Source organism: Schistocerca cancellata, chromosome 4 (genome assembly GCF_023864275.1).
Source record: "Schistocerca cancellata isolate TAMUIC-IGC-003103 chromosome 4, iqSchCanc2.1, whole genome shotgun sequence".
Lineage (NCBI taxonomy): Eukaryota > Metazoa > Arthropoda > Insecta > Orthoptera > Acrididae > Schistocerca > Schistocerca cancellata.
The window spans coordinates 307,484,792-307,508,699 of record NC_064629.1 but is presented as its reverse complement, the minus strand read 5'-3'; the positions used below and the strand labels follow the sequence as shown (position 1 = coordinate 307,508,699).

The window sequence follows — 23,908 nt, the reverse complement described above, 5'->3', positions numbered from 1 at the left end:
CAAGCTGGTTGGACATTTGTTTATCAGATTTCGATGCTGTCACAGGGACATTTGGGGCTTCAAAAAGAATTCTTGAATTCTTGGTCTGAACTCATCATTAGTGTCTTTTAAAACTATGAGAAGGTGAGTTGCCAGAGGGAAAAAATTGTTTTGACTATCATATTTGAAGGCAAGAAACTTGTTCATCTGGTGATCTCACAGGACTCAATATTACATGTACAGACGTGGTACGTATACAGCTTTCAATGTTAGAAAAACCTTACAAAAAGTCTTTCAGGTCTAATACTGTTGAATGATGATGGTGGTGGTGGTTAGTGTTTAACGTCCCGTCGACAACGAGGTCATTAGAGACAGAGCGCAAGCTCGGGTTAGGGAAGGAGTGGGAAGGAAATCGACCGTGCCCTTTCAAAGGAGCCATCCCGGCATTTGCCTGAAACGATTTAGGGAAATCACGGAAAACCTAAATCAGGAAGGCTGGAGACGGGATTGAACCGTCGTCCTCCCGAATGCGACTGTTGAATGATTTTGATGTCAATCTCCATTTGAGAAACAATATAAAGAAGCTGCAGTACTAGTACATAACCACTTCTTTTTGCCTAGGCTTACCAATGTACTGAAATATGCCTCACACAAATCAGAATATTTAGAAGAGTGTTTATGACAATTTGAAATCCTGGAGAATTTTGCTTTACATTGTGTTCTCCAGCCTCTGTTTTACGTGAAGAAATTCCATTTGTTTAATGTGCATAGTGCAGGACAATGTTATGTGCTAAGCATTTATCTATAGATTATCATTACTGTAATTATTTTGTATCATAATAATTAGTTACTTATTATTTTCAACTAACACAATACACTTATGTGAAATAGTAATCTGATGAAGAATGAATGTAAAATAACTATATAAAACATAAAATAAATATAAATAAAATACATGACTAGACTAACAATGAATGTTTAGATACTTTAATTAGGTATGCTGAAAATACTCTAAAAGCACACTGTGTACAGCTTATTTTCCAAAAATTGTATTTCAGACACAGCTTTATTACACATGGACATATTTAGCTCAAAAGCTTCTTTTATCTATGTTGTAAAAAAGTTTTAATTTTTCAAACTTAATTAATGGCAGTGGGGGTATTTTGCAAAATTTCAAATTATTACAAAATTTGAGTATACAGTTTTCAAGAACATTAATTACATATCAACTTTTATATGAGAAATATTTTATATATATATTTTCATTTGAAAGATATTCCCTCCAAATCCAATATGCCAAATTATCTTTCTGGGTGTATTTCACCCCTTAAAAGTGAAATTGGGCAAGAACAAAATAATTAATAATAATAATAATAATAATAATAATAATAATAAATACATAAAACTAAAGAAATATGTATTGCATTATTTCACCCACCAAGTTTCATCACAATCTGTTGTGACTCGCCGATCTTTCAAAGTGCAGGTGGATACTGGTTCTGCTGCCACTATCATCAATTCTAAGACGTATCTTCAGTTGGGTTCTCCAATCCTATCACCTGTCTCTAGGCAATTACGGATGTACAATAAACAGAAGATTTCTCTCTTTGGACAATTTAATGCTGAGATATCTTACACATCTGTCGTTCGTACTGTTCCCATATTTGTGGTCAACCATAGCAACGCAGAGAATCTTTTTGATTTTGATGCCTTTCGCGTTTTTGGGTTCTCCATAGATGACTCTGTCAATATCGTCTCTGATGCTATTCCTTATGCTCAATTTCATTCCTTGTCGACGACATTTTCGTCCCTTTTTTCTTCTGGGTTAGGCCATGCAAATGACTTTGAAGCTCATATCACTGTCAAACCCACTGCTTGGCCTAAGATTTTTCAGGCTCAGCCCATTCCTGTGGCCCTTCGTGATCGGATCAAACGGGAGCTGGATCGTCTCACTGCTTCGGGGGTCTTGCTTCGTGTCACTTCCTGTGAGTGGTCCTCTCCTGTCGTTGTCGTTGCTAAGCCCAATGGTGATATTCGTCTCTGTGGCGATTTCAAAGCCACTGTAAATGCTCAATGCATCATCGACACTTACCCTATGCCCCGACCTGAAGAATTGTTCACTAAACTTGCGGGAGGCCAGTATTTTTCTAAACTTGACCTGTCAGAAGCTAATCATCATCTTCCTCTCAACGCTGCTTCCTGGCAGTTTCTGGTCCTTAACACGCCTTTCGGCCTCTATCAATACCAACGATTGCCATTCAGGGTTGCCAGTGCCCCTGCTCTCTTTCAGCGATTCTTGGAACAATTATTGCTCCCTGTCCCGGGGTGTATAAATTACATGGACGACATTGTTGTCAATGGCTCCACCACTGAAGAACATCTTCAGGATCTACGCACACTTTTTTTTGTCTTACAGACTGCCGGTCTTAAGTGTAATCTTCAGAAATCAAAATTTTTTCAGGCATCTATCACGTACTTGGGGTTTCAACTCTCTAGGGATGGTATTCGTCCGCTTCAGCAAACTGTCGCTGCGATCTATGCCCTTCCTTGCCCTACATCTGTTAAGGAACTGCAGGCCTTCTTGGGGAAAATAGCATACTATCACAGGTTTTTACCATCTGCGGCTTCGGTGGCTCAGCTGTTGCATCACCTGTTGCATAAAAACGTGCCTTTTCACTGGTCCGCATCATGTGATGCGGCTTTCCAGAAATTGAAGACGATGCTGAAACAGGCCCGGTGCCTGGCTACTAATCAACCTGGCCAACATCTTGTTCTTGCCACGGACGCCTCTCAATACGGGGTTGGTGCAGTCCTTGCGCACCGTTTTTCTGACAGTTCTGAACAACCCATTGCTTATGCCTCCAAAACGCTCACGGACGCCCAACAAAAGTATTCTCAAATTGAAAAAGAAGCTTTGGCCATTATTTATGCTCTTCATAAGTTTGGTGTTTTTCTCTACGGATCCAAATTTCATTTTGTTACGGACCACAAACCACTTGTTTCATTGTTTCATCCATCAATGTCACTTCCCGACAAGGCTGCACACTGCCTCCAGCATTGGGCTCTTTACTTGTCTCGTTTAAATTATGAGATTCGTTTCCAGCCGATGGCTCAACATGCGAATGCTGATGCACTGTCTCGCCTTCCCATGGGTCCTGATCTGGCATTCGATAGGGACGAACTTTTGTGTTTCCACCTGGATGTTGCCGAGCAGCAGGTTGTGGACGGGTTCCCCATCACCGGGGACCGGCTGGCGGCTGCTACTGGTTCTGATCCTACGCTCTCCCGGGTTTTACGCTGTATTCAGAAGGGTTGGCCAGATCGTCTGCCCACTAAGACTTCTGATCCGTTGCGGAACTACTACGCTTTGCATTACCGCCTCATGGCTAGGGATGGTGTTATCCTCCTTTCCACTGACAATGGTTCGCCGCATGTTGTGGTAGCTGCGTCTTTGTGTGCTTCGGTCTTGCGCCTCCTTCACCAAGGGCACTGGGGTGTCACTCGCACAAAATCTCTGGCACGCCGTCATGTGTACTGGCCCAGCATCTACTCTGAAATCGCACACACGGTCGCTGCCTGCGGCCCTTGTGCATCACAGGCCGCCGCCCCCAAGTCATCTTTGTCACCGTGGCCTTCGCCTGAGAAGCCCTGGGAGCATATTCATGCTGACTACACGGGACCTTTTCTAGGTACTTATTGGCTTCTCGTTATTGACGCCTACTCTAACTTTCCTTTCATTGTCCGTTGCATGTTGCCTACCACCGCGGCAACCACCAATGCTGTAGCTCGCATTTTCTCTTTGGAAGGCCTTTCCTCTACTCTTGTTACTGATAATGGTCCGCAATTTGCCTCTTCCAATTTTGCAAATTTTTGTGCCTGTCACAGCGTCACACATGTCACGGCCCCTCCGTTCCATCCACAGTCAAACGGTGAGGGTGAACGACTGGTCCGCACATTTAAGGCTCAGATGAGTAAACTCCTGACTTCTTCTGCTGCTCATGATGTGCGTCTCCAATTTCTGGCTTCTTACCGTTTCACCCCCATGGGCGACCACAGCCCGGCTGAGCTCTTACACGGCCGACAGCCCCGCATGCTACTTCATCTTCTACAGCCTTCCACCTCACGGTCGCAGGCGACCTTGTATGGGTACGGAGATATGGCAGGCGTCCAAAATGGTGTCCTGGCCACATGTTACGACACCGTGGCTGACGCCTGTATGAAATCCAGATGGACACGGGTGTTGCAGTGAGTCATTCGGACCAGCTTCGGCCTCGTGTGCCGGCAACGCCTGTTCTGAATGTTGCTACACCACCTTCAGCTCTACCTGATGCTCGGGATCTTGGAATCTCTCATTAATCACAACGCAGCCCTCTCACCATCATCTCGGTGCCAGCACAAGAACTGACGGCACCAGGAGACGTGCCCAGACAGGAACCAGATGACCATCATCTGTCGTAGCAACTCTACTCGCCTCCTTCTCCTACGGATGCCGACACATCGGCCATGTCTCCTGTTGTAACAACCGGACCTGCCGCAACGGGCAGATTGGAGCACGGGGCCCCAGCAGATTCAACCCCCATGTCTCCTGTCCTCTCGACCCACTATCATCAGGGACACTTCCGTCCATACAGGAAGCCTCCTCCTCGAGACTTTACAGCCAGTCAAACAACACCTATGGACGTTAGCAATCTACAGGCCACCTCCATCAAGACCAGCGCAAAAAATTCAAAGGGGGGAAAAGTGTTGTGACTCGCTGATTTTTCAAAGTGCCACCGCACAGTTATGCGCATCCTCTACATGCGGCGCTGCCTGCCAGCCATGCAGCAGCCGTGCCACCTAAGCGGCCAGCCAGCCAGCGGCCACTAGACTTGGACTCAGTGCTGATTTGACTGTCACAGTGTACACATGTCTTACTTTGTTTACGTGATCTGTGACTTACATGTATTGTGTCATCCTTGAAATATATTTGTTAAACTTGACGTTATAACACAATTGTTTATTGACACTTGGGAATGTTCCCTTGTTAGTAAGGATTTCTGGATGGCCGAGTCCACATAGACCATCATCATAGAAGGTTTGGCATATAGAGCCACTGTCAGCATGCTGACTTATCACACTTGCAGTGAGATGCAAAGTCAGTGCAGGGCTGTCTTACCTTGCAGCAGATCCTTATCTCCTTGCCACCATTTTGTGCTGTCGCCAAGATCGACACAATCCACGGGTGTGGAAATGCTTTCTATTCTAGACAAAGCATAGTTGGTAATGTTGTTTGAACCATTTACTTGCTGACTGATATTGTAAAGTTGGTTGATGATTGGGGTAAAGAACTAAACAGTGAGATCATCAGTTCCTTGGTCAAGAGCTTGTTCATTCAGAGGTAGTTATGTCCACCAGCAATGTTCTTGGATGAGGAAATTACTTAGGAGTGGTAAAAGTGAGGCACTGAAGGTAATACTGATGCCAGAGATGAAAGAATGATTTACAGAGATGTAAACGTATATAGTTACATAGGTTAGAGCAGACAAATGGTCTTCCAGCACTCAGCCATGGCAAGGAACCCACCACCACCACCACCAACCCAATTTCAAGTGAAAGCAGTGGAGTAATGAGTACTTTTTAGTCAAGAGATCCAGAAAGGAAAAGGTTAAAAATGTAATGGATATCAGTTGGACCACAAGTAATAAAACAAGATGAGAGAAATAAATGGCTGTCCCCCAGGGCTCTGCACATGCAGGGGGCATGCCCTCCCTGCTGTCCTCACCTCTGATCCCTCATAGGCATAGAACTGAAGAGGAAGACAGCACCCACTAATCAATTGAGTGCTACTCCTAAAACTTCAAAACAAGATGCAGCTGAAAAAGAAGCTAACTGCCTAAAAGTAATGAAAACAGAGGAAAGGAGGGATGAGGGGGCAGCAGGCAAAGTGGTCAGGGTCGAGGGTCTCCTTGACCCAGCACATGGCAGGAGATACCCCCACCCACCCTGTCCCGCTCTCACCCCATAAAACGTTATATCTGGAAGGAAAAAAAAAAGTCACAGAGAAAAGAAAGAACCAGTTCTATTGTCCATGAGTTGTCTGACAACATGAGAGATGAAGAATTCAAAAGACCATGCTCAGCAGGGTAAGCCAGAAGGAGGGGGCATTCCTCCAAGATATGAGCAATTGTCATTAAGGCTCCACAACTACAATGTACAACAAAAACTGTGTGTTAGTCAGGTACGACCAATGTAGAGGCAACATACAATGGTGAATTCCTTCTGGGAGGAATGGAAGGAAGAGTACGCTGCAGCAGCAGTCTCCCCGACAGTGTGGTGTTAGGTGGCAATAGCCCACCAGATGATGTTCTATGTCTGAGTGAGCAGAGGCCTTCGTTGCACCTTCAAATGCACTCCTGGTGTTCTCAAAGTGAATGGGGGATGCGTAATTGAGTCTCTAGCCAAACAGTTGGCCAGTTTGTTCCCTAGGATACCTACATGTGTGGGACCCAGAAAAAGACAACTGAGTAGGCAGTACGATCAAGTTCAGAGCGAAGGTTATGAATCACAGATATCACAGGGTGACAAGAGTAAAAATGTGAAATGGTCTGGAGTTTGCCCATGGGGTCACTACATATTAAAAGGCAGTCAAGCGAGGCCCATTTAATAAAATGGAGGTCTCTGTTAATGGCCCTCAGTTTCATTGTAAAAATGCTAGATATTTCCAGCAACAAATGGTGTTCCTGATTGGAGGGAGATGTAAAAGCATAACCAGCCTCATACATGGTTTTAGAGCTTTCAGTGTAAATTGCACTCTGATATCCTGAAGAACTGAAAGGAACAGATGCAAGAAGGTCTTGAGGGTGGCTGTGACTTTAGGTCTTCGAAATATAAACATCATTTCAAAAGTCCTGCACACTGCACTTGCATGACCATTTTGGTGGTGTGATCAAGCTAAAATTCACATCAGCTGTGAGCAAGACTTTAGGCACGATGGTCATATGTCTTTGCTGATTCACATGGCTGTGCCGTGAGTAATTCAGTTTAAAAATGAAGTTGATATCGAGTCAGGTCAGATTACACGTAATGAACAGTGTTCCTACATCACAATCAAATATTTACATGAAAAGAACCCAACAGAAATTTACAATGCTTTGAGAGAGGTGTGTGGGAGTAGTGTAGTAGATTGTAGCACAGTATCATGGTGGCCTGCTCATTTCCAGGAAGTTTGGGTAAGCACAAGAAGTGGAAAACCATCATCAGCTGTAGCAGACTACATCTCTCAGGTAATTTTTAACATTTTGAGAGAGGATTGATGAGAAAAATGTGAGAAAATTGCATATGATCCCAGAATGTCTGTCGCTTTAGTTTACAGAATCATAACTGAAAAGTTAAAGATGAGAAAAGTTGCTGTCAGATTGGTTTCACATGACCTGAGTGAAGAGTAGAAAGCAGATTGCAGAAGAATTGCTTCAGTGTTATCAAACACACAGAGAACAGATTCTGAAAAGCATTGTTGCTCTTGATGAAACCTGGATACAAGATTTTGAGCCAGAACTAAAGTCTCGGTCTTCGTAATGGAAAAGTTCCAACTCTTCATGTCCAAAAAAATTCCGAAATTCCGCCACCAACAATCAAAGCTGATATTGATGATGATGATCTTTTGGTATGAAATGAATGGTGTCATAGCAATGAACAGAATGCCCCATGGGATGTCTGCAACACATGCATACGAGGGTGGTTTGAAAAGTTCTCGGAATCACCACGAGAGGTCAACAATATTGCAATGAGTTATTCACGTGATATTCATTGGACTGTTGCCTGTAAACTTGTGCTGCGGAGACTGAAAAAAATATCGAGATTTGTGCAGTGATTAAGTACTTCGTAAAGAAAGGTATGAAAGCAAAGGACATTCCTGTCGATTTCCAAATACACTGGGGAACTCTGCTCCTTCATATTCTACTGTTCCCAAGTGGACAAATGAATTTAAATTTGGTCGGTAGAGCTTAGATGATGATCTGCGCAGTGGTCGGCCAAGATGTGTCACTACACCAGAAATCATTGCAAAAGTGCACAAAACGGTCATGGAGGATCGCCGATTGAAAGTGCATGAAATTGCTCACGCTTGCCAGATGTCGTCTGAAAGGGTATATCACATTCTAACTGAAGAATTAGAAATGAAAACATTATCTGCAAGATGGGTGCCACAACTCTTGATGCTGGATCAAAAACACATGAGAATGGAGATATCGGAACAACGTTTGGCCTATTTTAGGAGGAACGAACAAGATTTTTTGTGCAAGTTTGTGACCACAGATGAAAACTGGGTGCACTACTACACCCCAGAGACAAAACAACAGTCAAAACAGTGTAAACATGCTGATTCTCTGCCACCAAAGAAAGTAAAGACAATTCCTTCGGCGGAAAGGTCGAGACATCGATGTTCCGGGATGCGAAGGGGATTCTGTTTGTAGATTATCTCCCACTGGATGAACAATTACTGGAGAATACTACGCTAACCTCCTGGACAAACTGCAACAAAAGATATACGTAACACAGCCAGGTTTTGCAAGGAAGAAAGTCATCTTCCATCAAGACAATGCGTGTCCGCACACATGTGCCGTCACCATAGCAAAATTACATGAACAAAGGTATGAGTTGTTGCCAAGCCCACCTTATTCACCTGATATGGCGCCATCATACTTCCATCTCTTTCATACACTGAAAATTTTTCTTGCTGGATGAAGATTCACTTCAAATGAAGAATTAATTGACAACTATTCTGCAGGCCTGGTGGAAGCTTGTTTTCGAGATGGGAGCAAGGCACTGGAACATCGCTGGACCTAGTGCATTAATCTGCAAGGAGACTACATTGAAAAATAAAAAAAAGTTTCACCGATGTAAGAACTTTTTTTCTATTCTGTTCTGAGAACTTTTCAAACCACCTTCATACTACGAGCTGTTTCTGCAAAATGTTTTCCACATGAAATTTTGTCAAAGAAAGTCTGACATACTTGCATTTGGTGTCATCATTTTGCACAATAACACATGACTGCATATTTCCCTACCAGAGAAAGAAATGCTAGACAACTACGAATGGGAAATACTTCTCAACCACCATACAGTCCTGATATGAGCTCACCCAACTTTGATTTGTTTCCCAAACTGAAGGAACAACTCCATGGAAAACATTTTAATATAACTGATGAAGCTTCCCGTGAGCTGACCTGAGTAATCAGGAAGCTCAACAATAAAAGTGCCCTACTAGGAATACAGAATCCCACAGTGTGCAGAATCCCACAATGCGCAGAACCACTGAAATGACTCTTGTAGATTGGTCCTAATTTATTGCCTGGGTACCAAGCAAGGGGGGTTGTGCGAGAAAACACAGGGATTACATTCTAGGGAGGGTAGGCAGAGATCCTGGCAGAGGGCTGCAAGGCACATTCCAACTGGTAATCCTGTGTGAAGATGAGTGTCACTGGGTCGATGTCACTTGTACGCAAAATGAATAGGATATGTTGTATGATCGGGAAATTTTTGAATGCATAGGTGAGCAATAGTTGGTTCCATGGGAACTGAAGTGGGAAGAGCCTTATTTTGGCAAGGAGACTGTCTAAGGGACCAGTCCGGAAGGTGCCTGTAGCCAGTTCAACTCCACAATGATGGATTCGGTCTCACAATTTCAATGCCAAAGATGCCACCGAGGCGTAAACCTAGCAACCATAGTCAAAGTGGGATTGGATCAGAGCCCTGCAGACAGGAAGGAGAGTAGTGCTATCCACATCGCAAGAGGTGTTGGCAATGAAGCAGAGAGCATTAACTTTCACATGCGGTTAGTCTTTTGTTGGCAAATATGGGGCAGCCAAGTCAGCTTCTTTCAAAGAGGAGTCCCACAATTCAGGACTGTGCAACAATGTCCAAGTACTGTGTATCCAAGTAGAGTTCTGGATCATGATGAACCATGGTACAGTGACAGAAATGCATGAACCCTGTTTTTGCAGGAGAGAACTGGAAACAATAGGAAAGGGTCCAAGCAAACGCCCATTGGACAGTGCCCTGGAGCTAATGTCTAGCCAACACTACAGTGTGGGAGCTGTACCAAACGCAAGTCATCGACATACAGTGCAGGCCTGACCAGTTCAGACACTTAGAACAGAGGTCTGTGGGACACTGTTCTCTTGGACCCATGGAGAGCTGAGCGAAATACCATCCCTAATCGAGGCCAACCGGTGGGCTAAAAACTGACGAGTGAAATATGGTAGGGATCCTCAAAAGCCCCAGTCGTAGAAGATAAGTAAAATGTGATGGCAGCAGGCATTGTCATATATCTTACGTAGGTCAAAAAAGACTGCAATGAAGTGTTGGGGCATTTACAAAAAGCCTATCAGACTGCTGTTTCCAAACTAACCAGATGGTCAGTAGTGGATTTTTCTTCCTGGAAACCACACTGATACAGGGACATAAAGCTTCAAGATTTAAGAAGCCAGCATAATCGCTGGGTAACCATCTTTTCAAGCAGTTTGCAGAGAATGCTGGTGAGGCTAGTCAGCCAGTAATTGTTGATGAATGTTGGCTTTATATTGGAAAGATGATACGATCTTGACACGGGAAAGGGAAGACACTGTTCAACTAAAAACAGTTGAAGACCCTGAGGGGATGGAGGTGTTGAGTAACAATCAGATGTTGTATCACCTGATTATTAATGGAATTACGGCCCGTGGCCATATTGTGAGACAAAGTGAATGGTTCATTACATAATTCAGCATACTGAAGAGCAAAGGGAAGGGGAATTTCTTCCATTTGTCATTTACATATCCAGAAGGTAGGTATGTAAGAAGAGAATTCTGATGCCATTACAAAGAGCTGTCGTTAATTGCAAATTAACATTTAGTGGTTGATTTGCACTGGGAAACAGTTATTTTGAAGCTGTGAAAATATGAGTCAGTGGCCGATGGTCTGTATGTACAATGAAAGCATGCCCTTCCGTCTGACAAAAGTTCTGTGTAAAATATTGGCCATGATCACTGAGCATCTGTGATATTTTTTGAGAATAAACCCAGAGGCTGCCAATGCCAATTTACATTCTCTTGTAGCACAGCACCAACAGCATGAGATAGGGCATCTGAGAAAATAGCTAGTGGGGTGTCAGTGATCAGATGAGCAAGGAGGGCACCTTGTGTGAGGCTTGTCTGGCAGGCTTCAAATGCTTCCTGTAGTTCATCAGTCCAAATGACAGGCAGGGAACCATGCACTTTGGGGCTGGCTGGTACAGCACAGAGTGGTGCCTGGGGTAAAAAATGATGGTGAAAGTTTATCATCTGCAGGTACCGATGCATTTTGTGTGCCGTTTTTGGGGCTGTGGAAAAGATAAGTGCAGTGATGTGCTCCATAGGCAGATACGTACATGTTGCGATAACCCAAAATCCCAGAAACGTCACTTCGTTAGCACAAATGACACATTAACCAGATTTATGAAGATTCCATAGTCACCACACCATCGGAAAACTAAGCGTAGGTGTTTTTCATGTTCTCCTGAGGGTGATGATGCCACCAACATAATTGTGTATGCAAAGCAGAAGTCTATTTCCCACTGAACTTCACCAATAAAGTGCTAGAAAGTCTGTGCTATGTCCCATATGCCATAAGACACATATGGTAATTCAAACAGTCAAACGGTGTAGGTATTGCAGTTTTCTGAATGTCCTCTGATTCCACAGGTATTTGGTTATAAGGTTTCACTAGGTATTCAGAGAAAATTAAAATTCAGAACAAAAATGTGAAATGTCTTCTTGTTAAATGAAAAAACATTACTGAATTTTCTTATTTTGAATATTACCTATATTAATAATACTGTTCCATCTCTAGAAATAAAAATGTTGTTTATTTTCTAACTGAAGTTTCACATTTATACACTAAACTTTAATTTTCACCCAATTAGTAATAAAAAATAAAAAATCTGTTAGTTTAGTTGACAAATTACGATTCAATATTTTGTTATCCAACATTTCAGTTTGATGATAAATATAGAAGTGAAATAAAAATAACTACTAGCAACAATCAACCTAGCCAATGCCATTACAATACTAGAATGCTACACACTCTCCTACACACATGCTCAAAATGTTTTAATTTTATTCTCAACAGTGTTTGGAAACTTCAAAGTCATTTTTTTAGTGTTTCTGTGACATGCATCATACTGCTTTAAGAAAGCAATTTATTTGAGGTTGTTGTTGTGGTCTTCAGTCCTGAGACTGGTTTGATGCAGCTCTCCATGCTACTCTATCCTGTGCAAGTTTCTTCATCTCCCAGTACCTACTGCAACCTACATCCTTCTGAATCTGTTTAGTGTATTCATCTCTTGGTCTCCCCCTACGATTTTTACCCTCCACGCTGCCCTCCAATACTAAATTGGTGATCCCTTGATGCCTCAGAACATGTCCTACCAACCGATCCCTTCTTCTGGTCAAGTTGTGCCACAAACTTCTCTTCTCCCCAATCCTATTCAATACTTCCTCATTAGTTATGTGATCTACCCATCTAATCTTCAGCATTCTTCTGTAGCACCACATTTCGAAAGCTTCTATTCTCTTCTTGTCCAAACTATTTATTGTCCATGTTTCACTTCCATACATGGCTACACTCCATACAAATACTTTCAGAAATGACTTCCTGACACTTAAATCTATACTGGATGTTAACAAATTTCTCTTCTTCAGAAACGCTTTCCTTGCCATTGCCAGTCTACATTTTATATCCTCTCTACTTCGACCATCATCAGTTATTTTGCTCCCCAAATAGCAAAACTCCTTTACTACTTTAAGTGTCTCATTTCCTAATCTAATACCCTCAACATCACCCGACTTAATTCGACTACATTCCATTATCCTCGTTTTGCTTTTGTTGATGCTCATCTTATATCCTCCTTTCAAGACACCATCCATTCCGTTCAACTGCTCTTCCAAGTCCTTTTCTGTCTCTGACAGAATTACAATGTCATCGGCGAACCTCAAAGTTTTTATTTCTTCTCCATGGATTTTAATACCTACTCCGAATTTTTCTTTTATTTCCTTTACTGCTTGCTCAATATACAGATTGAATAACATCAGGGAGAGGCTACAACCCTGTCTTACTCCCTTCCCAACCACTGCTTCTCTTTCATGTCCCTCGACTCTTATAACTGCCATCTGGTTTCTGTACAAATTGTAAATAGCCTTTCGCTCCCTGTATTTTACCCCTGCCACCTTTAGAATTTGAAAGAGAGTATTCCAGTCAACATTGTCAAAAGCCTTCTCCAAGTCTACAAATGCTAGAAACGTAGGTTTGCCTTTCCTTAATCTTTCTTCTAAGATAAGTCGTAAGGTCAGTATTGCCTCACGTGTTCCCATTTTTCTACGGAATCCAAACTGACCTTCCCCGAGGTCGGCTTCTACTAGTTTTTCCATTCGTCTGTAAAGAATTCGTGTTAGTATTTTGCAGCTGTGGCTTATTAAACTGATTGTTCGGTAATTTTCACATCTGTCAACACCCGCTTTCTTTGGGATTGGAATTATTATATTCTTCCTGAAGTCTGAGGGTACCTCGCCTGTTTCACACATCTTGCTCACCAGATGGTAGAGTTTTGTCAGGACTGGCTCTCCCAAGGCCGTCAGTAGTTCCAATGGAATGTCGTCTACTCCGGGGGCCTTGTTTCGACTCAGGTCTTTCAGTGCTCTGTCAAACTCTTCACGCAGTATCGTATCTCCCATTTCATCTTCATCTACCTCCTCTTCCATTTCCATAATATTGTCCTCAAGTACATCACCCTTGTATAGACCCTCTATATACTCCTTCCACCTTTCTGCTTTCCCTTCTTTGCTTAGAACTGGGTTTCCATCTGAGCTCTTGATGTTCATGCAAGTGGTTCTCTTATCTCCAAAGGTCTCTTTAATTTTCCTGTAGGCAGTATCTATCTTACCCCTAGTGAGATAAGCCTCTACATCCTTACATTTGTCCTCTAGCCATCCCTGCTTAGCCATTTTGCACTTCCTGTCAATCTCATTTTTGAGACGTTTGTATTCCTTTTTGCCTGCTTCATTTACTGCATTTTTATATTTTCTCCTTTCATCAATGAAATTCAGTATATCTTCTGTTAGCCAAGAATTTCTAGTAGCCCTCGTCTTTTTACCTACTTGATCCTCTGCTGCCTTCACTACTTCATCCCTCAAAGCTACCCATTCTTCTTCTACTGTATTTCTTTCCCCCATTCCTGACAATTGTTCCCTAATGCTCTCCCTTAAACTCTCTACAACCCCTGGTTCTGTAAGTTTATCCAGGTCCCATTTCCTTAAATTCCCACCTTTTTGCAGTTTCTTCAGTTTTAATCTATAGTTCATAACCAATAGACTGTGGTCAGAGTCCACATCTGCCCCTGGAAATGTCTTACAATTTAAAACCTGGTCCCTAAATCTCTGTCTTACCATTATATAATCTATCTGAAACCTTCCATTATCTCCAGGCCTCTTCCTTGTATACAGCCTTCTTTCATGATTCTTGAACCAAGTGTTAGCTATGATTAAGTTATGCTCTGTGCAAAATTCTACCAGGCAGCTTCCTCTTTCGTTCCTTACCCCCATTCCATATTCACCCACTACATTTCCTTCTCTTCCTTTTCCTACACTCGAATTCCAGTCACCCATGACTATTAAATTTTCGTCTCCCTTCACTATCTGAATAATTTCTTTTATTTCATCATACAATTCTTCAATTTCTTCGTCATCTGCAGAGCTAGTTGGCATATAAACTTGTACTACTGTAGTAGGTGTGGGCTTCGTATCTATCTTGGCCACAATAATGCGTTCACTATGCTGTTTGTAGTAGCTTACCCGCATTCCTATTTTCCTATTCATTATTAAACCTACTCCTGCATTACCCCTATTTGACTTTGTATTTATAACCCTGTATTCGCCTGTCCAGAAGTCTTGTTCCTCCTGCCACCGAACTTCACTAATTCCCACTATATCTAACTTTAACCTATCCATTTCCCTTTTTAAATTTTATAACCTACCTGCCCGATTAAGTGATCTGAAATTCCACGCTCCGATCCGTAGAACGCCAGTTTTCTTTCTCCTGATAACGACGTCCTCCTGAGTAGTCCCCGCCTGGAGATCTGAATGGGGGACTATTTTACCTCCGGAATATTTTACCCAAGAGGACGCCATCATCATTTAATCATACAGTAAAGCTGCATGCCCTCGGGAAAAATTACGGCCGTAGTTTCCCCTTGCTTTCAGCCGTTCGCAGTACCAGCACAGCAAGGCCGTTTTCGTTATTGTTACAAGGCCAGATCAGTCGATCATCCAGACTGTTGCCCTTGCAACTACTGAAAAGGCTGCTGCCCCTCTTCAGGAACCACACGTTTGTCTGGCCTCTCAACAGATACCCCTCCGTTGTGGTTGTACCTACGGTACGGCTATTCTGTATCGCTGAGGCACGCAAGCCTCCCCACCAACGACAAGGTCCATGGGGGGGGGGGGGGGGGGGGGGGGAGGTTATTTGAGGTATAATAACAAAAAGATTCTTTATTTTTTCCTGGCATGTACAAAGACTTCTCAAGTGAACATCCAGATCTTTGAGATGTTGTTGTTGTGGTCTTCAGTCCTGAGACTGGTTTGATGCAGCTCTCCATACTACTCTATCCTGTGCAAGCTTCTTCATCTCCCAGTACCTACTGCAGCCTACATCCTTCTGAATCTGCTTAGTGTATTCATCTCTTGGTCTCCCTCTACGATTTTTACCCTCCACGCTGCCCTCCAATGCTAAATTTGTGATCCCTCGATGCCTCAGAACATGTCTTACCAAGCGATCCCTTCTTCTAGTCAAGTTGTGCCACTATCTATCATTGAGATAGATAAACACAATATTTTGACAACAGATGGAGTTGTCATTATCATGCACTCTGATGGATGGAGGTTGAAATGTACTCATCGGATATCTGCTGCCATCCTATCTCCCTCAGTGGACAACAATGGTGGATCAAAGACTCTTAACTAGGTTTGCAACATAGCATGGTATTACACATGCTATTACTCTGACCAGCACCCTTAGTATTTCCATGCCCATTTTTTTTTTTTTTTTTTTTTTTTACATTTGTGCTTTGATTGTTGAATTCTGCGAGTGACTTCTGACTGTGAATTCTGCGAGTGACTTCTGACTGTGATGGCTGCCAATTCTTACTTATTAGGAAGACACTGGAACTGATTCTGCACTAAACAAAACTTATAATATAACTGTTTTTCAGGTTCCAAAGATCATTAAGTATACCCAAATTTACCTTTACATTCAAAGACAAAAATCAATGTTAAATTTTCCTTCAGTGTGCTACTAAGTGTTCAGATAACCTACGAAAAAAGGTTCCCTTCACAGTTCAGTGTTTTATAAGTACGTTAAGGCACAAATTTTCCATTCTGGTAAAGATTCATTTTATACATGCTTTGAAATGGAAATCAAAATGTCCAAACTTTTGCTTGAAATACTCTTAGTATTCTTCATTTATCAGATTTTATGATATCCCGTACACAAACTTACTGCAGCAAGTACAACAAAAAAACACTAAAATACTGATACCAAGTAGAATGCCCACGATTTTATCTGTCATCACACAATATATAAGAAACAATGTTGCACTTAAACACTCTGAACGCAATTGATACTTGACAGCTAATTTAAGAATTTAGCTGCAATTTGCTTTATCTGGCATTCATGAAAATGTAATACATCACTGCAAATAGAACAAAAATATGAGGAAAATATTGCACTGGTGTAAAATGTTGAACAAGTAATAAAAAGTATTTGGTAAGTTCACCAACCATTGAAACTGCTGAATATTTAAAAAACTACAAAATTCAATACTCACATAGTTTAGCGCTTTCATTGCTCTGTAGACTTCATTCATAATGTCGTTGGGTTTGCTCTGTGATCTAATACCTGTAAGAGGTAATAAATTCAACTTGATAAATTCACACATATATTTTTCTGTAACTTGTGTACAAGTACTGTGTCTTGAGTAGTGAACCATCATCATTAATTTGGAAAAAAATGGTTACCTTTGAAATTATAGAAGTGAAATAAAAATAACTACTAGCAACAATCAATTGTCCATTGCAAGAAGAAAAAACTTAATAAATTCAAGAAATTATTTACATTCTACTAACGACAGCAGTTCAACTCCTCACATCAGTTGCTTCAAAAATGTAGAAATAAAATCATCTGATGCTTGCTGCATAACAACATAGGCCTTCAAATTTTGCTTCAGTGATTCTGATTCTACATTTCAAAAAATGGTTCAAATGGCTCTGAGCACTGTGGGACTTAACATCTGAGGTCATCAGTCCCACAGAACTTGAACTACTTAAACCTAACTAACCTAAGGACATCACACATATCCATGCCCGAGGCAGGATTAGAACCTGTGACAGTAGTGGTTGCATGGTTCCAGACTGAAGCGCCTAGAACCACTCGGCCACCTCGGCGGGCTCTACATTTCAGTCTTCTTGCTGAGGCCTTCTTCCAAGAACAGGCCTCACACTGTGACATACTAACAGACTTGCAGTATTTCCTGCTTTTATTGCCATAGATGTTGATAGTTAGCTACTGAATATGTTGCCATAACTCATGGAAGCATTTGATGCTGTACTAGTGGCTGTAGGGTAGAGTATGAGAGAGGTTGTGCATAAAGAATTCTTAAAAGAGCATGAGTGAGCTGCATCTCAAGCAACCCATCAAGTCAGCCATAGATGAACATACTGAAAAATGTGGTCAGGATTTAGACAGTGCATACATTCACATTTTATCAAAACTACTGTATAAATGTAAACAAGAAGTCAGAGAGGCAGTCAGAATTACTAAATGCCTGGACAGTTTCAATTGTCATTGGCACAAACAAGATGCCACTCATGTTCCGCCCTCCAGCCACCGATACACTGGTAAAAACTTCCACAAATAATGGCAATATCATTCAATAACTAATTATCAAAATATGTGGCTATAAATGGGGAAATACTATCCTTAAACTAGCACAAGTTTGACTGTGCACCAAAGTGTGCAGCCAATTCTTGGAACAAGGGTATTACTCAAGAAATTTAATATCAATATAGTTTACAATAATCTCCCAAAAGCTTTATGCACCACTACTTATTTACATTAGATTTATAAGGACACATCAAAAATGGAAAGATAAGTCAATTTTTATCCTCCTCCCTTGCTCACCTCATATATGTGGATAAAGCAATGTTTCCAGTGAAGACTGTATGTCTTGAGGTTGGGAAATGGGCATGAATCACCTACACAGCTGGCTTAAACAACAATTTCTGTGTTCCCAGTTTGGATCCACACCAAATATTTTTCGTGAAATGTTGGCATAAAATCATAACACATGCTTCATATTAATTTGTAATTTAACTGTCTCTTTTAATGCAGTGTCGTAGGAAAGTTCTTGTAAAATGTAAATACTTTTTGATTAAAGAATATCACTCACCAAATAGCAGAAGCTTGAGTTGTCGATAGACACACACAAAAAGACAGAAAACTTGCTAGCTTTCAGAGTGTGTAGGGGGGCATAGTAGGTGGGGGGCGAGGTGTTTGCTCACCAAAGGATAACTCCGAAAGCCAGCAAGTTTGTTTCTTGTTCCCCCCTCCCCTATTGACAACTCAATGCTTCTGCTTTTCAGTGTGTTATCTCCTTTAATCCAAAAGTCTTTAATACAATGGTTACTCAGAGTAGTAAAATGGTTACAGAATATATAAATCACAAGTTTGGAATGTGATCATCGCTGTATGCTTGATGGGCCAGCTAAGTAATCACTTTGAACCATATTTTCTTTTCCTTTCCACAGCTGCCATAGCTCTCAGATTCGCTCAACATTGGACTTTTTACACTCTACTGGTTTCTTTTTAATGCAAACTTTCCTCTGGCTTGCTTTTTTATAATTCTGAGAACATTTGCAAGTTGTATGAGATGGAATCTTTCATTATTTTGTAATTTTCAATTTAATAACAATTTTCATTTATATTTTGGAGAATACTTTTGTTGTCTCACTTTGGGTTCTAGTAGTGCCCTGTAAGCTCTTCACAATGACAGTGTCCCAGCTAAATGCATTTCCATGCTACACCAATTTATAACTTTACAAAAAGCTAATTTGTAACAATTATATCCATGCGCCTGCACTGGTACGACGACATAACAGGCAAAACAAATACTGCATGCACACATGTACAGACATGATCTATCCATTGTGGACTCAACCACTGTCTACACATCATTAGTCCCATGGTTATTAGCAATTCAAATCTGATAGTATTCTATCAAACTAGAAAGTGCGACTGATGAGAGAATAGATGTTTTCATGTCAAAAGTTTTAGGGCAACATATGTTGCCAATTACTGGAAGAGATGGACACAGGTGTTCCCACTGCCTGCACTCCAACATGACTGAGAAACAACTGAGAGGTAACATGCTGTTATTTAAAGCCAAGTTCCACACCTGGAATTAGATATTGTCTCTGATGTGCATTTGTTTTCTGAAGCCTGCGGCCATTCCATGAGATGTAGATTCCTGAAGGATTTTTCTGACAGATGAGATGACCAGTGAGATCTTAATAAAAGGTGTGCCAAGCACTGATTCAGTAGTGGAACCTATACCTATTTATTAATGTTCCAATAAATGATGTAAGTTTCATGGAATGTTGAAACAGGAGCCAGAAAATAACTGTGCACCACAGGCATAGAGCATGCTGGGTGTAGGACAGGGAGGATGTCTGCTGCACTGGAGTGAGGGGGTAGACAACCGATTAGGCAGTCTTTTTTACATTTATATTTTCACTCATCAATCAACTGTCTGGTGGTATATAGTTTCAATTACACTGAAATAATTCTACGAAATCAGCCCTTACAATTTCACCACTATGAAAATCCTCATTTCATTGCAGCATGAAATATAAATATAAAAATAAACATAACTTATTTTAAAATTTAACAGGAAACTGAAGTGACTAAAATAAATCTACAATAGAACTTCAGCCTTACCTAAATGCCACTTAGCTCTTTTGACTGGAGTTCCTCTAGAGCGTCTGTCAGTTGCCCCACTATTGCTTGTAGCAATAGCTTTATCACGAATGGCAGCTAATACACACACAATCACAATGTTAGAAACATTTCATTATTATAATTATAACGCTATCATGAAATAAAAACAATCAACAACGAGATACTTACGAGCTATTCTTTCAGGATGTGGTCGAATAGGACTAGGATTCAGCTCATTTGGGCTAAATGAAACAGGTGGAGGACTGCTTGCAACATAAAAATCTTTGAGCTCTGCCTTTGCAGCTTCATCGGCAATTCTTTTATTGTCAATTATTAAATGGTACGCAATAGCAAGCTGGTCATGAGGATTACCACTCAGCAAGGCATTGTGAACTTCATGTTCCTTCACACCAAATTTCTGTAAGATTAACAAAGCTCATTAGCAGGATAACACACTAGATCAGACCACATAAGAATGAATTTAAAAGCTGGAAAGACTGAAGTGTCTATTGCTTTATACACAATTCCCTGTGGTATTACTGTGAAACAAAACTGAACCTGAAAATGAGTTAATGGTGTGGTAGCAATGTCCTCTTACTGCAATGCTTGTTAGGCCGTTTATCATTACCTTTCTTCGAGTACACCACTGCACAGTGTAGATGACTGTGACTAGAGCAACATAAACCTACTCTGGTCAAGTCACATAAATGAAGCTGATGAGTATAATGTTCCTACCCAATATATAAATTGCTATTACTACTTTGCATAAACACTATAAAGAATCAGCTTAAGATTTTGGTATAAAATATGAGGAATAAGAACTTTATGGTGACAAATCAGCTATCCTATATTACAAACACAGCTGTTGAACATTTATTCCAACACTAACATCTGAGTTGATGAACCTACAGAGAAGCACCACTGTCTCAGTACAATGTAAAATCCTTGTGTGGGGTACCATGACGACCTGCTGATTGCCTGCATGTAGCCTGAATATAAATCAGTATTGAATCACTTCACGATGAGGAAGGCTGGACTCTTAAGTTAAATACAATGTTCTGGAGTGGTTTTTAAAGCTGTTGTGGAGTGATGTGTAATATTCAATTAGCATTTTTGAGCACACATTTTGATGGCTTTCTTTTACTGGTGGATATAAATCAGCCACCTACTACATACAGAGTTTCTACAACAGAAAGAAAGCCTCACGAATTGCTTATGGTGGTGATTAACCTCATTGCAATACTCAAGAGTGAGCTAGAATTGATGCTCGAGCACAATTACTATGAAACTATCATGCTCTCTAGAACTTATGCACTGTAAAATTTATATGAGGGGCACATTTAAAACAATTTTTTCTCAGTTTCTATGAGACCATGTGGTTAAAGGCTGTTTGTCCAAAGAACATAGAATTCTGATGGAATTAAAAAAAACTTTAAAACAAAAGATTAATGACAGTATATAACTGGAGTGGCCAAAACATGGCATGAAAGGCTTGCTTATCTTCTATGTGCACAACCTTCATGTCACCTTTATATGCTGTATACAGTAGATATTTCCCAAATTGTGATTTTCTTTGTGGTGTCACCTCCAGACACCACACTTGCTAGGTGGTAGCTTTAAATCGGCCGCGGTCCATTAGTACATGTCGGACCCGCGTGTCGCCACTGTCAGTAATCGCAGACCGAGCGCCACCACACGGCAGGTCTAGAGAGACGTACTAGCACTCGCCCCAGTTGTACGACAACTTTGCTAGCGACTGCACTGACGAAGCCTTTCTCTCATTTGCCGAGAGACAGTTAGAATAGCCTTCAGCTAAGTCCATGGCTACGACCTAGCAAGGCGCCATTAGCCTAACAGTGCTTGTAATTAAAGAGTCTCATTTGTATCATCAAGAGCGATGTACCACAAGGATGAATTAAAGTTAAGTATTCCTGGAGCTACGTACTTTTCTTTATAGCATTCATTACGTATCCTGTTCCAGACTTCACGCCAGCTGGCGTGTGTGTGCGCGTGCCTTTCGGTTACCCGTCACTGTGGACTGGCTGTCTTGTCAGTCCACAACAGTTTGGCGCCGAGTATTGGTGACGCGCCCACGTTGCATTCATTTTGATAGTAACTTGCTCTGATTTATTTGTGTCATGGCTTCGCCACAATCTCCAGATGTACTGTCCGAATTTTATCGCTTGCAGAATCAGCAGACGCAGGCGTTATTGGATGCCCTTTGACAGCTCGTCCAGGGTCAACGTGCACTGCAAACCGATGCGGCAGCCGCTTCATCGCAACCGCAGCCACAACACGCAGTTGCACCCCAGTTCCGGCCTTTTGCCCCGGATGTAGAAAGCTGGACGGAGTGGTCACGCCAATTTGGATTCCATCTCGCCGCCTACAGAATTCAAGGTAACGAGCGGCAGCCTTTTTTGTTAGCATCCGTCGGGGTGCAGACGTACCGTGTGATAGTGAAATTGTTTCCCCGACGCGACGTAGCAACTCTGTCATATGAAGAAATTTTATCTGCATTGGACGCCTATTTCAAAGAAACAGTTAATGTAGTTGCAAAAAGGTATACGTCCTTTCGTACAAAACGAACGGCCGGTCAAACTAATCAGGAGTGGGTTGCAACTTTGCAAGGCCTTACTAGGGATTGTGCTTTTGAATGTGACTGTGGACTCCCTTATTCAGATACTATGGTGCGTGATGCAATTGCACAGAACGTTTCTGATGTTCGTATACGGGAACAGATTTTGAAACTAGTCAATCCCTCCCTTCAACAAGTGATAGACATATTGGATAGGCAAGACACACTTGACTTTGCTCAGGAATCCTTTGAAACTTCGCCAGCTGTGTGTCGCATGAACCGGCCCGCCGGGCGCGCTGCACGGAACTGTAAACAGCCTTCGCGCACGTCCGCACCGCCTCGTGTGCCGCGCAAGCGAGCAAATGCAGTGCTGAAATCATGCCCGCGGTGTGCAACTATACACTCGCGTGAGAATTGCCCATCATGCCAAGCTATTTGCTTTTTCTATAATAAGAAAGGACATGTTCAAAGTGTTTGCCAGAAAAAGCTTCGATCGGACACTACCAACCATTCCAGGCCCTTTGCTTCGCGCCGGAATCGAACCAAGGACACTCAGGCTCGGGAACCTTCGCCAATGGACATTCATGTCGTTAATGCCACTCCGCCCAGTGTTACTCTCTCTAACTATGACTGTGTTCGTCCCACAAAAAGTGTGCGTCGACGTCGACGGAAATCCCGTCACGTCGCAAGTGATTCTGTACCAGTGTCTGTTCAAGTTGCACAAAACAGTCGCTCTTGTCGTCAGCAGGACAATAAACTTTTTGTAGATTTGGACTTTGCCGGACAAGTGATACGATTCCAGCTCGATACCGGAGCTGCAGTTTCCTTGCTCAATAAAGACACGTACAAACAACTGGGCACACCTCCGTTGCGTGCCGCAAATGTTCAGTTACGTAGTTATTCAGGACAGCATATCCCTGTGTTGGGGCAGTGCAGCCTTCTTGCAATATACAAGGGACAAACAAAACTTGTGTCATTTTACGTTCTTCGTTCTTCTGCTGCAGTGAACTTGTTTGGTTTAGATTTATTTCAGTTGTTTAACTTGTCTATCGTCAATCAGGTCCTATCAGTGAACCAGACTGTGCCTTCAGCCAGAGTTTCTCGTCTATGTGAGGAATTTGCAGACATTTTTGCACCGGGCCTTGGTTGCGCTAAGAACTATGAAGCACATTTGGAACTAAGAGTAAACGCGCAACCGAAATTTTTCAACGCGCGCAATGTTCCCCACGCCTTGCGTGACGAGGTCGCAAGAACATTAAACGATTTAGAATCACAGGGTGTAATTGAACGTGTGCAGGCTTCTCTCTCGGCCTCACC

General features: G+C 41.9%; 1 protein-coding gene across 1 annotated transcript in view; it reads right to left on the bottom strand.

The window, feature by feature from the left end:
* Positions 1 to 23,908, bottom strand: part of LOC126183492 (5'-AMP-activated protein kinase catalytic subunit alpha-2) — a 194,853-nt gene that overhangs the window by 84,551 nt on the left and 86,394 nt on the right. Inside the window, exons 8-10 of the mRNA XM_049925524.1 lie at positions 20,206 to 20,434; positions 20,017 to 20,112; positions 16,850 to 16,920 (exon numbers count right to left, since the gene is read on the bottom strand). Coding sequence (XP_049781481.1) covers positions 16,850 to 16,920; positions 20,017 to 20,112; positions 20,206 to 20,434 — 396 coding nt within the window. The remainder of the gene's footprint in view (positions 1 to 16,849; positions 16,921 to 20,016; positions 20,113 to 20,205; positions 20,435 to 23,908) is intronic.